Source organism: Mus caroli, chromosome 7 (genome assembly GCF_900094665.2).
Source record: "Mus caroli chromosome 7, CAROLI_EIJ_v1.1, whole genome shotgun sequence".
Classification (NCBI taxonomy): Eukaryota; Metazoa; Chordata; class Mammalia; order Rodentia; family Muridae; genus Mus; species Mus caroli.
In genome coordinates, this window is record NC_034576.1 from 212,888 (window position 1) to 229,780 (window position 16,893).

A 16,893-nucleotide genomic window follows, 5' to 3' on the forward strand; every position below is an offset into this window, starting at 1 on the left:
GTGTGTGTGTGTGTGTGTGTGTGTGTGTGTGTGTGTGTGACTCATGCACAGGATCACTATTGAGAGTGTGCACCATAGTGAACATCTGGAGGTTAGAGGATAACTCGGGAGTAGGATTTTTCCTTTTACTAGATGGGGCTTAGGGATGAAACTCAGATCATCAGGCTTGGTAGCAAGCTCCTTTATCCACCAAGCCCACCTACTGGCCCCCCCCCCCAATCTTTTTATTTGTATCTTAGTCTGTTCATTCTTTCTTTCATTACTAGCTCTATGCCCCCTTCCTTTTCCTCTCTTGTAACCCAGGGCAATCTCTAACTTGCTATGTAACCAAGGATAGCTGCAAACTTCTGAATTTCCTGCTCTATCTCCTGGTGCACCACCATGTCCTGTGTATGTGGTATTGGGGACCTTCTGGCTTTGTGTATGCCGGGCAAACACTCTACCAACAGGGCTACATACCCAGCTCTCACTACAAGTATGTATTAAGCATTTACTGTGGGTGAGGCCATGTTTGGGATACTGAAAATGCACTGATGAACATCCCGGATACTGGCAGTCCAGGAGCGTGTGTTTGAACCCTTTGCTGTGAGTTCCGCTTCTGCTTCCTTTATCCATCAGTGCTGAATTGCTGAGCCTTTCTGTGCCTTGTTTTCCACATCTGCCCAATGGGTGCTGTCTGGGGCTTCCGATGCTGTAATAAAACATGATGGCCAAAAGCAACTTGGGAAGAAAAAAGTTTATTTCATCTTACGGTTTGTAGTCTATCACCCAAGGAAGTCAGGTCAGGAACTCAAGGCAGGAACCGGGAGTCAGAAAATGAAGCGGAGACCATGGAGGAACACCGCCATGGCTTGCTCCTCATGACTTGCTCAGCCTGCTTTCTTATAGCAGACAGAACCATCAGCCCAGGGCTTGTACCACCAACAGTGATCTAGGCCCTCTCATACCAATCACCAGTTAAGAAAATACACCATAGGCTTTCCCACAGGCATTTTTCTCAGTTAAGGTTTTTCTCTTTCAAAATTACTCTAGCTTGTGCCAAACTAACCCAAAACTGAGCAACACAGGTTATAACAGATAACAGAACATTCAATTATGTTCCAGGCAGAGTGTGTTAAATCTCTATGTCTGGATCCTACTTTCACATCAACATGAGTTAGATCCGATTTTTTGGATTTTTTTTTTTTTTTTAATATGTGAAGGGACAGATGCAGTTAGTATATATGTTAACAGGGTCACAGAATAAGGATGGTTTAGCCCAACAGAAAACAGTGGAATTTTTTAAAAATTATTTTTATTTTCTGTGTATGTATATTCTGCCTCGATATTTGTATGTGCACTGTGTGCATACCCAGTGCCCACAGAAACCACAAAAGGATATTGAAACCCTTGGAACCAAAGTGAGAGGCAGTGCACCATCTCTCCTGCTCCGAAGTGGGATCCTCAGCGTCAGGCATCTGGTTGGCACATGATGCCAATCTTATCTCCTTCTTTTTCTTTTTTTCTTCTTTTTGAAAAGAATTACTTATTTATTTTATGTATATGAGTACACTGTTGCTGTCTTCAGACTCACCAGAAGAGGGCGTCAAGAGCGTCTGATTTCGGGTGGTTGTGAGCCACCATGTGGGAACCCACCATGTTGCTGGGATTTGAACTCAGGACCTCTGGAAGAGCAGTCAGTGCACTTAACCGCTGAGCCATCTCTCCAGCACCCTCCTTATTTTTCATTAAATTTAATTAATCAATTAGTTAGCTAGTTAATGAGGGTGGATATGTTCTTTCCATCTATGATGTAAATCCCAGAGATCAAAGTCAGATTGTCGGGCTTGGCTGCAGGCACCTTTGCCCACTGAACCACCTTACATCTCCTTACTTCTTTTGTGTGTTTGTGGTATATACATGTGTGTGTGAAGGCAGAGAGGATGGCCTGATGTAGCCACTCTCAGGCCTTACATCCTTGTTTTTTTTTTTTTTTAAGATTTATTTATTTATTTATTTATTTATTTATTTATTTATATGTAAGTACACTGTAGCTGTCTTCAGACACTCCAGAAGGGGGTGTCAGATCTCGTTAAGGTTGTGAGCCACCATGTGGTTGCTGGGATTTGAACTTCGGACCTTCGGAAGAGCAGTCGGGTGCTCTTACCCACTGAGCCATCTCACCAGCCCCAGGACTTACATCCTTAAGACAGGATCTATCACTGAACCTGAAGTTAGACTGGCAGGCAGCCAATCCCAAGCATCCTCCTGTGTCTGATCTCTTGCCCCCAGCACTGGAGTAACAGTCATATGTGACAGTGTCTGGTTTTTGCTTTTTTAAAGTGGGTGCTGGGATTTGAACTCAGGTCCTCATGTTTGTAGAGCAAGTGGTTTTACCCCCTGAGCATCTCTCAAGCCCCTAAGCTTCTCTTTCACTGCTTATCAAGTGTGATAATCAACACAGGAAGCATTTAAACATGTGGGTCTTCACAGCTTACTGCCTCAGACTCATTCTTTCCAGTTCTTTCCTTTATCCTCATTTATTCCCCATGTTCCTTTGCCTGACTTGTTCCAACTTCTTTCTCCTATCTTTATAGTCATTTATTATTCCATCCATCCATCCCTTCCTCGAGGCATCCTGGGAACCAGGCTCTGTACCGTGCAATAATCAGGACACAAGAAGTTAGACCTTAGCCCCTCCCCCTTTAGGAACTGGCAGCTTGCAGAAAATAAAGTATCAAAAAGTCTACCTGCTGCATGCATGAACTACAAGGGGCAGCTCAGGGAACTCTTAGCCCTAGAAAGAGGAACTGGTTCAACGTGTGTGTGTGTGTGTGTGTGTGTGTGTGTGTGTGTGTTCTCGCACATGCGCCCTTGAGCTGTCTCTGCAGAATAACTATTACATCTGCAAAGCCCCACAGGTTGCAGGTAGCTTGGAGTTGAGAATAAACGTATTTGTGCAATTTGTTTTCCTCCAGCTATGCACCACAAGCAGTAAAACAGAATCTGTTCCCACAGATGAGATAGACAGGTTCAGAGAGAGGAAGGATAAAGCTTCAAGATGATCATTGGGTTCTTAGGAAGTGCTATATTTTCGGAGTTCCTGGTTTTTCCACTCATTTTCACCCTTCTTAACAAGCTTAGGCTACAAGGGTGCTTCGACGTGGCAATGGCTAACACTGACTTACTTGCAAGGGAAATGGAAAGCCACATAAATTGAACGGTATTTTCTTCGTTCCCCCTCCCCCTTTCTTCTATTTTCGCTCCTATCTCAAATATCCTAGTCTGGCCTCAAAACTCTGTGTGGCCCAGTGACCTTGAACTTCCCATCCTCCTTCCTCTACCTCTGGCATAGTGCTGGATTACAGGCTTGTACCCTTTCCTCTTTCCACCCCGCACCTCCCCCCTCTCAAAAATATTCTTAATAGAGGTGGGAAACAGGTCTGAGGGGTGCAAAGTTTGACCCAACACCAGTTGGGGACTAGGATTCCTCTCTCTCTTTAAGATAGATTTATTTATTTATTTATTTATTTATTTATTTATTTATTTATTTATTTGACACTGTCGCAGTGTTCAGACACACCAGAAGAGGGGATTGGACCTCATTACAGATCGTTGTGAGTCACCATGTGATTGCTGGGAATTAAACTCAGGACCTCTGGAAGAGCAGTCAGTGTTTTTAACCGTTGAGCCATCTCTACAGTCCCGGGATTCCTACCTTTCAATCAGCCCGGAGAGAGCGAGGACAAGAATAGGGATCTGGGAGCGTGCGTTTGAGTAGGGGAGGGTCTTCTCGGAACACTTAGGGTCGCCCCTCCCCTAACTCTGAAGCCGGCCCCCCCTCCCACCGTCCCCATCCCCTCTCCAGGGTTGAAAAGAGGTGTCTGCGTGAAGATCAACCACTTCCCGGAGGACACGGACTACGACCACGACAGCGCGGAGTACCTGCTCCGTACGTGGGGGGTCAAGGATCCGGGTGGGGTGACAACGGGTGCTGCGGATACTTGGAAGGGGAGGGGCGAAGGAAGGGACTGGGCGGAGCTTGAACCTCAAGTCTAGATTAGTTTCCTAGCCAATCCAGGTCCAGATGCTCATCTCCCGGCCCAGAAGGGCCTAGGGTGGTGATTGGTCGGTTAGATGTCTATAGCCTGACCACTTTGTATAGTAAAGGGATGAAGATTGGCTGTTGTGGCAGTTCGGCAAACTGCAGTCCGGACTGCTACTCCCCCGGGGAAGTCTGTGGTGTGATTGGGCTGTTATCCTGAGAACGCGGCAAAGCCTTAATTATGATTGGTTGCTTTAACCGGGCTCAGAAATCGCAGAATCTGATTGTCGAGGGTTTCAAGAAAGAGTAGAAAAGAACGAGTGAAAAGGGAGAGAGAGAGCGGGATAAAGAAAAAAAGAACGGGGGTGGAGATAGAGGATGAACACGCAGGGAAGGAGACGGATGAAAATGGAGATATAGGCAGGAGAGGGCGCAGAGAAAAGGAGTCGGAGAGAGAAACGTGATATAGATGCAGAAAGAACGGAGGGGAGATGGGGGAAAATCAAATAAAGAAACTTTTTTAAAGGGAGGGGGAAATGAGACAAAAGAACCAGAGTGGCAGAATTAGGGAACTAAAATTAGCTAAGCGGAGAGGGAAGCAGGCAGGAGGCGCGGTGGGCCCGGGGCGCAGCGGACCGCCTGACCGCCCTCGCGCTTTCCTCTCGTCCCCTCTTTTCTTTCTTTTCCCCTAGGAGTAGTCCGGGCTTCCAGCATCTTTCCTATCCTGAGCGCCATCCTGCTGCTGCTCGGGGGCGTGTGCGTAGCTGCCTCCCGCGTCTACAAGTCCAAAAGGAACATCATCCTGGGCGCAGGGATCCTGTTCGTGGCAGCAGGTGAGAGGCGAGGGAAGGGGCAGCGGGGCCCACCCACGAGCGCGGGTGCGTGTCTGCGGGTGCATGGGCGCATGTGACTGCAAAACTAGCCTGCCCCAAGCGCCCCCTGGGGACCGGAGCTTTCCTAGACTCCTCCCAAGTTGTGCCACCTCCGCCTGGGTAAGGTAGATTTAGGTTTAGTCTTTTAGCCTGCTCAGACTGTGAGTAAAGTGGGAGGCAAGAAGGGGAGTTTCCCTAGCTGTTTTAGAGACTCAGCGAAAGGCGTCTGGGGAGGTGCAGGAGACCTGAGACACTTGGGAGTCTAAGGATGGGGAGATGGAACCGGCCTTAGGAAGATAGGGACTGAAAAAGAAAATGATCTGGGTAGATCCTAAACGGGGCTAGACCTAAAATCCTTCTAAACTAGAGGCTCTCAACCTGTGGGTCACAATACCCCTGGGGGTGGGGCACTGAATGACTCTTTCTCAGCGGTCGCCTATCAGATATCCTGCATATCAGATATTTACATTACGATTCATAAAGGTAGCAGAATTACAGTTATGAAGTAGCAATGAAAATAATTTATGGTTGGGGGTCACCACAACATAAGGAACTGTGTTAAAGGGTCTCAGCATTAGGAAGGCTGAGAGCCATTGCTCTGGGCCCAGGGAAAGGAAACTGAAGGCTCTGAGGGGGAAAGACTAGGCTCTGCCTATTTGAGGAGGAAGGCCATTTTCTGGAAAACTCAAAAGAGAGAGGTTATGCAAGAAGCTAGACCTAGGCCAGAATGTAGAGTCGGTTACCTCAAGAGTTAAGGCCTTGGGTTGTGAGTGTGACAGAGTGCACAAAACCCTAGGTTCCATCCGCAGCAAAGCATAAACCTGATGTAGTGGTGTCTGCCTGTAATCCAGGAGAATCAGAAATTCAAGGATCAGCCTTGACTATACAGAGTGTTTGAAGACAGCCTAGGCATTGTGGGAAATCTCAAAATAAAACCCCCTCCCCCACCAAAAGAACTCGGTCTAGGGTAGGAGACACCTAGGATAATAACTCTTTAGGAGCAGAGCTGAGACCCACGCAGTAATGGTAAGAGCGGGGCTGGAAACTGGGGTAGGGTGCAGAAAAGTCCCCCTTCTACACTGGGGATGTAGTTTAGGCAATGGAAACTGAGCTTGCTTAGAGTCTACAGGACGGGTTAAACTCCCTCACCCCTATGGAGGTTAGATTAATGAAGATGGGGCTTAGACTCCTAGAGGGGAGTTTAAACACATTTAAATGGCAGGGTGTGTGTTGTAGAGAGGGGTGGTCTAGATCTGTACAGGGATGGGGCTATATTTAGGTCTGGGAGAGGTATGTGGCAGGGTGGAAGTCTAGCCTACACCTACAAGGCCTGGGGTTTAAAAAACTGGAGGTTGGGGCTGGAGTACAAAGGCCACCTAAGAAGGGTGAACTTGAGGCTAGCCAGAGTGAATTAGGCTACATACCTAGGCAAGGACTCTGTAGTGCAGGGAGTTAGGTCAGCAATGGACAGAGCCTAGAGACTTAAAGTGGAATTGCATCATTCATAGCAAAAGGAGAAGAGGGAGGAACCTGAGGGAGATACCGGGTTATACTTCAGACAGGAGCTGGAAACCGAGCCTGAGACTACCTCAGGAAAGGTAGGGTTAAGACCAGCCAAGGTTGAGCCTAGATGTGCTGGGGCAGAGTTTAGGCCAGTGGAGGCTAGACATAATGGGCAGAACCAGACTACCTGGGGGTGATAGCTAGACCGTGGGAAAGAACTAAGATGATTAGGATAGAGATGAGCCATTGTCAGCCATTGCCAGAAGTCTCAGAAGGTTAGGATCTGAGTCTTCTTGGGGTCAAGGCCTTGACCGCATACGGGTGCAGTTTAGATCCATGTAGGTGAGACTTGTGGAACTGAGTAGAGAGGGGGGCCTGGGCCAGGTAAAAGTAGGCCAATGTTAACTGGGGAATGGAGCTAACCCAGAAGGCAGAGGCCAGACCTCCAAGGGAAGTACTTTAGGCCGGTGGAGGAGGGGCTTAGATTTCTGAAGATAGCGTAGGCCTGCCTATAGGAGCAGACCTTGGACTTCTCGGGAAGAGTTTTGACTCTTGGAGGCAGGGTCTAGATTCCTGACGCAGAGTTAGCTCATTGGAGTGGTACTTAAACTTCGTAGGGGTGAAGTTCAAACCAATGACAGCGGGGCTTAGACTCCTTTACTTTAGTTCAGTAAAGGTGAGACTTAAGCTCTTGGGTAGAGTTTAGCAGGCAGGGTTTAACTGCTGGGTAGGGTTTAGGCCAATGGGGCAGGACTCAGATTGCTGGAGTAGAATTTAGCCCAGCAGAAATACGGATGGAGTTAGATTACTGGATAAGGATTTAAGACTCCTTGGTGGAATTTAGTCCAGTAGAGATAGCTCTTAGCCTCTTAGACTAGTGGAGTACTTAGACTCCCAATGCAGGTGAGACTTAGACCAGGTGGGCAGGACTTAAGACTCTTGAGTTGGAGTTTAACCCAGTGGGATCAAGGTTTAGACACTTTGAGTAGTTTTTAGTCCAGTGGGTCTCGGGGCTTAGACTCCTCGGGTGGAATTTAGCCAGAGGAATACCTGGCTTAGAGTCTTGGGGCTTTAAGACAGTTGGTAGTGCTGGAGCCCTGGCGGCCTTGAGGCTCCCACGTGACCGTCTCCATCCAGGCTTGAGCAACATCATCGGGGTGATTGTGTACATATCGGCCAACGCGGGCGAGCCAGGCCCCAAGAGGGACGAGGAGAAGAAAAACCACTACTCGTACGGCTGGTCCTTCTACTTCGGCGGGCTGTCCTTCATCCTGGCTGAGGTGATCGGCGTACTGGCCGTCAACATTTACATCGAGCGCAGCCGCGAGGCACACTGCCAATCACGCTCGGACCTGCTCAAGGCCGGCGGCGGCGCGGGCGGCAGTGGCGGGAGCGGCCCCTCGGCCATCCTCCGTCTGCCCAGTTACCGCTTCCGCTACCGCCGCCGCTCCCGCTCCAGCTCCCGAGGCTCCAGCGAGGCGTCGCCATCCCGGGATGCGTCTCCCGGCGGCCCCGGGGGCCCGGGCTTCGCCTCCACGGACATCTCCATGTACACGCTCAGCCGCGACCCGTCCAAGGGCAGCGTGGCTGCGGGGCTGGCGAGCGCCGGTGGCGGCGGCAGCGGTGCCGGCGTGGGTGCCTACGGCGGGGCGGCCGGGGCGGCGGGGGGCAGCGGGGCGGGCTCGGAGCGGGACCGCGGGAGCTCGGCGGGCTTCCTCACGCTGCACAACGCCTTCCCCAAGGAAGCGGCGTCCGGCGTCACGGTCACAGTCACCGGACCGCCCGCTGCACCCGCGCCCGCGCCCGCGCCGCCCGCTCCTGCAGCGCCCGCGCCCGGGACCCTGTCCAAAGAGGCCGCGGCGTCCAACACCAACACGCTCAACAGGAAAACCACGCCCGTGTAGGGGCGTGCGCCCTCGCGGGGAGTCGGGGGGCGTGTCCGGGGCGCGTGCGCGGGCGCGCGTGCAACGAGGCCGCCGGATCAGGGTGCCCCCCAGGTCTATCCCCGCGAGCGCGCTGGACACCGCTGGGCTTTCTAGCCCCTCTCCGCACCCTCTACCCGCCCCTGGGGCGTGGGGAACCCCGTCACGCTCCGAAGCAGGGACCCTTGGGGAGGGGGACGGGACGGGAAAGGGGTTCCAGCGTGGGAGCGCTGTGTTTTATTTTTGTGTTGGGAAGATTTCAGGGGAGGGAGGGAGGGCCCGTGGTGTTTTTTGCAGTTTTGAGATGTTTTCTTTTTAAATGTTTTGCTGTGTGCATGTGGGGGCGGGGCGGGGGGAGGGGAGGGAGGGACTCCCAGCCCAGCCCAGCCCAGCCCAGCCCAGCCCAACTCCTGGAGAGGGGCACATAACACATGAATATAGGGTTACATCTACAACTATATATACACATGTTCTGTATAAAGAGACCAGCAGAAGGCAAAGGCCAAGGGAGAGACGCGCTCACATTTAGTTCACTTTTTCATCTTTCAACAAGGGCTTATTAAGCACCTACTGTGTACCAGGTGATGGTACAGAAGGTGGTGCTAGAGAGGAGGGGACATAAACGCAAGGCGCATCCGTTCATTCATTCCTGGAAATTTTATGTGTGTGCGCGCGCATAATCGCTAGGCATTGTACCCACCATTGAACACACAGAAAGGAAGAAAATAGGGTTCCTGGCATCTTCAGAGAGTTCACATCTTGTACTTGAGACAACCATTAATCACAAAATCACATACATACCCAGTAAATGACACTTAGAAATGTAGAGGCCCTCTGGGGCTGTAGCTCAGTTTATAGAGTGCTTGCCTAACACAAGTCCTGCGTTCCATTCCCAGCACCGCATACACTAGGCACTGGGGTAAACACCGCTAATTCCAGCACTTGGAAGGTGAATGGATGGTCGGGAGTTCAAGGTCATCCTGGGCTGTATATTTGTATATTGAAGTTGAGGCCAGCCTGAACGACGAGACTCTTGCATTTTAAAAAAGGTACAATTTTCAGGTTGGGGGTCTGAGATGCTACAGAGTGTCCCAAGAAGGGGTAATTAACTTGGGGTTTTTTTTGGGGGGGGGAGATAATTAACTCAGGATTTTGTCATGACAAAAAATGGTACTAGCCAGTCAGATCTCAGGTGAGGCAGAGAATTTAACATATCAAGGTCCTGGGGACAGGAAGACACTTCCAGGCTGTGAAATATCTGCTTTGGTTGGGCAAAGAGCCTGGAGACAAACTGGTTCAAGACTTAACTGAGGACTTATAAGGTCAGTAAAGGGGCCATGAATTGGCTTTAAGTGAGAATGGAGGATAAAGACAGGGACTCTGGGGTAAGAGTCAAGAGGCAGAGGTCCCTTGTTGGAAGCAAAATGCCCTTACAGAAATGCTGGATCTTGGGTATGGCATCTGGTGGTCAGGAGGCTCAGGCAGTTGGGGCCACTTTTTATTCATTCAGGCACTCACCCACTAACGACCAACTCGCATTGTGTGCTGTGTGAGTTGGGATCTGGGGTGACAGATCACTGCTCTGCTTTCAGTGTCAAAATCATGCCACCCAGGCAGGGCAGTGTTTCAGGGTCACAGTGGTCATCTGAGAACACAGTGCCAAATACATGCAGGAGAAATGGAAAATCCAAGAGCATGTGATGGCTGGACTTAAAGGACCAGTCTGGTATGTGCTGATGGAGAGGAAGGCAACTTGGCAAAAACCCAGGGAAACAAACCAGCAAGATGTGCCTGGACTAGGGGGTGGAAGATAAGGACAATGACTCTAGGATGCTGAAGTCCAAGTGCAAAGTTGAGGGATAATGGAGACCCACACTAGAGTCTTAACTGTGCCCCGAGTTCTAGGTGTAGGGGCCTAGGCTTTCTTCTAAGGGGAGTGAGAGAGAAGGATAGCAGAACTGAACAGGGTAGGGGTTTTAGGGTAGACACAGAGAAGGGGCTTAGCAGTCACTCAGCAGGCTGGTTCTTTTTTTAAAGATTTATTTATTTATTATATGTAAGTACACTGTAGCTGTCCTCAGATACTCTAGAAGAGGGCATCAGATTTCGTGAGGGATGGTTGTGAGCCACCATGTGGTTGCTGGGATCTGAACTCGGGACCTTTGGAAGAGCAGTCGGCGCTCTTAACCACTAAGCCATCTCACCAGCCCGAGAGTGGTTCTTACTGCATTCATTTGTTTTTCAAATGATCCTGAGGTCTACACATCAGTTATTCTGGAGATTAGACATGCTGTCCTATCTGCCCTGCCTTAAATGACTTCCAAGAGGAAAGAAAGCAAGACAGTCTCAGAGGACAGGAGGGAAGAAGTTATTAATATTGTATTAGTATCAGTAGTGGCAGTGTGGGACAGCATGTGCTTGCAGGAGCCCTCACGAGTGGTGCATAATCTTATGAGTGCTTGTGAGGCTGAGGCAGGAAGACTGTAAATCTAAGGCTAACCCCAACTATCAAGCTGACTCCATGAAATGTAGAGAAAGAGCTGATAATATAGCTTAGTCGAGAGAGCGCTCGTCCAGAGTTCACAAAGCCCTGGGTTCAATCCTTAGCATTGTATAAACTAGACATGCTAATGAGTGCTTGGAATCCCTGCACTTGGGAGGTGCTAGCTGGAGGACTAAAGTCCAAGGCATCCTCAGCTATACACTGAGACTGTTGAGAGAAGAGAGGGAACTGCACAGTGGGGAGGATGAGTCAGGAGCCATGGAGGAAATCTGTGAGGGCCATTCAAGAAGAGATGCTGGGATGTGGGGAAGGAAGATAAATGAGTGGCACTGGGAAGGGCCTAGTGTAGGGAGGAAGACTGAGATGGTGGGGTTGAGGAGGGATCACAGAAGAGATCAAAATCAGGTATGCTTCAGAAATAACAAAGGCAAAGGTAATCCTTAGGGAGGAGAGAGAAAAACTAAAACAGCGGCTGGAAAGCTTGTCAATCAAAGGTAAGGCCTTGCAAAGACACAAGACAGGAACAGAAAACCTAAACCTCACAAAGACAGAGGCAGGTAAGATTATGAGGTATGGCAGAATGGTCTATTGTCTTTTTCAATTTTTATTTGAGACAGGGTGTCTCTGTGTAGACCAGGCTGGCCTGGAACTCACATAGGCCTGCCTCTACCTCCTGAGACCTGGGATTAAAGTTATATCGCCACACCTTATCTTTTATTTTAATATTAGAGAAACATTGGGCTGGAGAGGTGGCTCCGTCAGAGGACCAGAGTTCAGATTCCAGAGGCCACATCACGTGGCCAATAACTCCAGAACCAGGGGATCCACCACTGTCTTATGATCTCCATGGATAGACCTCCTATACAAGTGTATGCGCTTTTTCTCCTCTCTTTCTATCCTCACCCTTCTCTCACACACAGGACATGCACACATGCTCACAAGATTACAAGAGAAAATTGTTTTCCATCTAGCTCTGGTGGTGCAGACCTCAGAAAGCTGAGGAGGGACGAGCTCCTGCTTACTGAGTTCAAGGCTAGCTCGGTGAGACATTTCCAAAGAAAAAGCAATATGAGGGTTGAGGATGTAAATCTGTGGAGGAGCCGCTGCCTAGAATCCCCTAATGAAGGGCTGGGAGTGTGGCTCAGTGGTAGAGACCCTCCCTAGAATCCTCCCTTTGGGGCCAGGGGCATGGCTCCATGATAAGAGCAGTTGCCTACCCTGTGTGAGGAGCTAGAATCAATAACTTGTACAAAAAAGAACAAAAGCAGCAAGTTTGTCCTAGATCATCTGAACTGAAGAGACTCCTCACCTCAGGGTATACAGGCAGCCCAGATGGCCTCCCAAGGCACTCCAAAGTAACTTTAATTCATCCCTCTATTTTCACCTCTACCCCCTGATAAACCCACCGTTCGAATCCATGAATCCACTAACCCCTTGATTGAGTGTTCAGGATCTAATCACTTCCCTAAAGCCTAACAATCCAGAGCCACATTCCTAATATCTCCTGTGGGGAGCATTTCATAATCAAACCACAACAAGTGAGAAGACGGACAAGGGTCCGCTGGTTTGGGGACCTCTGCAAGAGAGACAAGCACTAAATAAGGTCGGTAAAGGGATGCTAAGCCGGAGGCTGGGGGCATGGATCAGACTGCGGAGCACCTGTTAGCATTCTCAAAGTCCTGCATTCAGTCCCCAACACTGCATAAACTCTGTGGTGGTGGTGCCTGGACACATGGGAACCCAGCAGTTGGGAGCTGGAGGCAGGAGGATCCAAAAGTCAAGGTCATTTTTGGCCACAAGAAATTTGAAGCGAGTCTGAGATTCATGGGATATTTTTATAAAATAAATAAAATATGGGAAAACAAAACAAAAATAAACAAAAGCAGGAGTTAAGAGTGCTGGTGCATACATAAAAACCCCAGAGCTCCATAAGCTGAAGAAGGCCACCCTGGCTGCACAGTGAGACTTTCTCAACCGACTACTAAAGCTACAGAGGACAAGGTAACCAGTGACAGGCCAAAGCCATTCAAAATAAGCTGAGATGAGGGGTATGAATAAGGATGAGTAAGATACACACAAATCTCAAAGACTGAGGGGCCCCTGGAGCCTTGGGGGGTGGGGCGGGGTGGTGATAGGTGGATCGTACTGTCTTCCATCTCTTCCCTCTCTGATGGGAAACACCTGGAGAGCTTTAAGCACAAGCATGCTGGGTTCATAGTTTTATTTAAAAAACAAAAAACAAAACAAAACAAAAAACAAAACAAAACACACACAAAAAAACCCAGAATCTTGTTACTGTGAAAGTGGGTTGGGTGGGGCGTGGTGAATGTCTATAGATGGAGACAAGAGGATCAGGAGTTCAAGGCCATCCTTGGCTACATGAGACTGTCTCCCAAAACAAAACTGGAGGACCTAGGAATGTAGCTCACTGGGCAGAGTACTTTCCCAGTATGCAGGAGACCCCTGGTTGTATCCCCACCACTGCATAGAAGGCATGGCAGCTCATGTCTGTAAACAGTATTAGGGAAATGGAGGCAAGAAGATCAGGAGCTCGTGAGACCCTTTATCAAAAACAGAAAAATAAATCAAAGGGGGAATGAGCACTAAGGGGTGTGGAATTTTACAGCTTGTGTGAGAGCTGGGAATCTGAGTTGAAGCTGCACCGTTGTATACTGAATAGAAGACTTTAGCTAGGAGGGAGGGATCAAGGGTTCTTTTTTGGACATGCCCAGTTGGTGATGCCTCTGGATATCCAAGTCAGGGTATCAGGTAGCCAGTTGGCGATGATGTCAGGGTATCAGGTAGCCAGTTGGTGATGATGGGAGTGGTGACGAGGTCAGGGTTGAAAATACAAGTTTTAGTAACATCAGCATTCAGAAGACATTTAATGCCACGGAATGGGATGACTTTGAAGGGTAATGTGGATAGAGTTATGACTCTGGTCAGAAATTTGGAAAATTCTAAATCATCTCTATGAGAGGGAGTGGCCTGGGTGTAGGCAGAAAGCCAGACCCTCTCACAGGGCAAAAGAAGTGTTGGTGGGGTGTATGGCTCAGTGTATAGTACCTGCTTAGAAACCCCCAGTGAGGGGCTGGGGTGTGGCTCAGGGCTAGAGCACCTGCCTTAGGTTCAATTCCTAGCACACACACATACATATACACACATACACACACACACAAGGAAGCCTGGAAAGCACATAAAGTTTTAAGGAGGAGGTAGTCAGCCATATGTGCCCAGTGCTACTGAGAGCTGGGAAAAGATCTGGAAGATCAGAAGCTTAATGTGAACAGGGCTGACAAGCTCAAGAAGAGGTGACTGCAGTCCAGCTTCAGAGATGGAAACCTGGTCCAGCACTGGGGGAGTGGTGTGTGGGAAGAAGTGGGAGACAGAATCCAAGCAACTATTATTTTGGTATGAAAATGATACAGAACTGAGTGTAGTGGCCCATGCCTAAAATCCCAGAACTAAAGAGGCTGAGGCAGGGGGATCACCAGAGTTCAAGACATGCCTGAGCTTCAGAAAGAGACATTTTCTTTAAACAAAAACTTGAAAGAGGGTCAGTGAGATAGCACTTGCTGTCAAGTTTGACAACCTGAGTTCAATCCGCCCCCTGGGACCCACATGGTAGAAGGAAAGAACTGACCCTGCAAGTTGCTCCTGACCTCCACATATGCACCACGACACACATGCCCCCAGACCCCCACAAAACAAATACTTTTTTTTTTCATTTGAAAATAAAAAGTGAAAGTGACAGAGAGGGAAAACGTATTGGCAAGAAGACAGCAAATACACACAGAATTTCCATAGCTACTAAAGCAGATGGGATTGAGAAATATGGAGAGGTCCAGGGGCCAGAAGAAGAGGGGAGAACAGCTCAATAGCAAACAGGAAAGAGAACCTCGGGAGGACTCCCACAGTGAGGCAGCGCTGCCCACCTTCCAGAGCCTGCTGATAACACTGAGTATCTTGCTTTGAGAGCCTTAAGCAAACCCAGTGACATTACCTTCATTCAGTAACGACAACTCAGTGCTCAGGAATGTCTTCTGAGGACTTGCAGATGCCAGTCCCCTGCCATTTCAGAACTGATTTCAACCAAAAAGTCCAGAGTGGGGCCAGCAGAGGTGGCATGCATGTTCAAGGCACCTGGTCCTAGTAGCTGATGTACCTGGAGGAGCTACCTGGGGAAGGAAGGAGTTGGTGAAAGGTGGGTCCCACCTGGGTGGTCCACAGAAGGGCTGAGAGAGGGAGTGAGGGCTTAAGAATCAGGCCCTGCTGTCATGCCACGTGGCTGTCCCCTGTCTGGGTCTCTGCCCCTGGAGCAGCTGAAACTGTAAAAAAGGCCCCCCAGGGACACCCAGGCTAATAAATCCAATAAGGACAGTTGCTCTGTTTCATGTGTCCCAGCACCCTAATTCCCTAGAGTCTGTCTTTTCTACTTTCTGGGGGACTGAGGACTGATCTAATGACCCTGAGGATTCTGGCCATAGGGGCCTCTTCCAGGTCTTGGCGTATAGGTTCAGACAATTCTAGGAATACAAGCCCTAGCTCTCCTTCTTCAGACCTGGACCCCCCCCCCCATCCCAGCCCTACTCCCACTCCCCTGTCCAGACTGGAGTCAGGTTCCAGGTCTCCTCTCTCAGGCCCACAATCCAGACCTTAGTCCTCCTCCCTCAGGACCAGGAGCCTATGCTGAAGCTCTGTTCCCACATACTAGGAGTTCAACCCTTCTCCCGGAAACCCTCAAACCACATACCCTGCCTCTCCTCCCCCAGACTTTAAGAATCCAGACCAAGCCCACCTCCTCCAAACCCAGAAGCCGGTACTAGGTACTGGAGCTCTCCTTCAGACTCAAAGAGTCCACCCCGCCCCCACCCCCAGTACTTCTTCCAAGCCTCTGGACCTCAGAATCCAGCAAGTCAGCTAGGGAGCTTCCAGCCTGGACTGCTCAGGACAGAAACACAAGTTCTCTGACTTCACTGGCTCTTTGAGATCCAGATTTTGGACTTTGCAGCCCGGTCCGGGACCCTTGGGGAAACAGATCTCCCCCTTCGTTCGGTCAGTTGAAGACCCGGCCCCCAGCCCCTCCTTCCAAGAGGCCTCCCTCCCCCGCCCCTTGTCCCCTTAAAATACCCGGATCCCTATGGCAACAGGCGCCTGCGACAGGTGCGAGTGTTATTTACGGGTCGAGCCTGAAATAGCCGGTGGGGTGAGGGGGTGGGCGGATGGGGCGAGGAAGGGAGCGAGCGCAGCAGGTCCGGAGGGCTGACTGGGTAGAGGCGAGCAAAGCTGGACGCTTCGGAGGCATCGCGGAGCTGGGGCCGGCGCGGCGCAGAGGCAGGAGAGCTCAAGGGACCCGTGCCCGGGAGACCCGGGTGGGAAGTCCAAAGGGAGCGCGGGACCCTGAGCTGAGTTTGGCGCGATCCTGGCCGAGCAGGACTTGGGAGCCCGGGGGAGGGGGAGCGGAGTAACTGCAGACAGACTGACTGAGAGACCCTTTCCAACTCCTGTGTCCCCCAGGGTATTTTGCCTTGGTTTTCTGAGCCAGAGTGTGGACCACAGTGCCTTGGTCTGAGCCCTGTCCTGACTACAGACAGTCCCCAGCCTCTTTTTCTGGACTTCATTGTGATTCTCAGCCACTGTAGGAAACCTGGGCTCTTTTTTGAGTAGTCCCTGGCTCGCCCATACCCCCTCGAATTCCAGTGGGGTCCCAGATTTGCTGTGAATACTAGAGCTTCCCCTTGCCTCTCTGAGATTTGGAGCGATTTCTAACTTTACCAGTGAAATCCCAATTCTAACTCTTGTAGAGCCCAAAAGTATTCTGAGATTCCTCCTTTCTCAAATTCTGAGCCAGAAGAAATCTAAACTATATCTCAAACACAGGAAAAACCTCAGCTCCCCTCTTTGGGAAAACTGTGAGACTTACTTACGGGGGACCCCATCAGCAACCTTTGGAAACTGGGCAAGTTTTCCCTTGGGCTCCTCAAGTCTTCCCATTGGCTAGGTAAACTGCAGAGTAGCCTAGCTTTTTCTCTAGGCCTCACCTGTGCCACATTCATGTGCATAAGCCCT

At 50.0% G+C, this 16,893-nt stretch overlaps 1 protein-coding gene across 1 annotated transcript in view; it reads left to right on the forward strand.

The window, feature by feature from the left end:
* Positions 1-8,534, forward strand: part of Cacng8 (calcium voltage-gated channel auxiliary subunit gamma 8) — a 23,357-nt gene extending 14,823 nt beyond the window's left edge. Inside the window, exons 3-5 of the mRNA XM_021166087.2 lie at positions 3,848-3,931; positions 4,717-4,857; positions 7,537-8,534. Coding sequence (XP_021021746.1) covers positions 3,848-3,931; positions 4,717-4,857; positions 7,537-8,303 — 992 coding nt within the window. The 3' untranslated portion in view covers positions 8,304-8,534. The remainder of the gene's footprint in view (positions 1-3,847; positions 3,932-4,716; positions 4,858-7,536) is intronic.
* Positions 8,535-16,893: the final 8,359 nt, after the last annotated feature.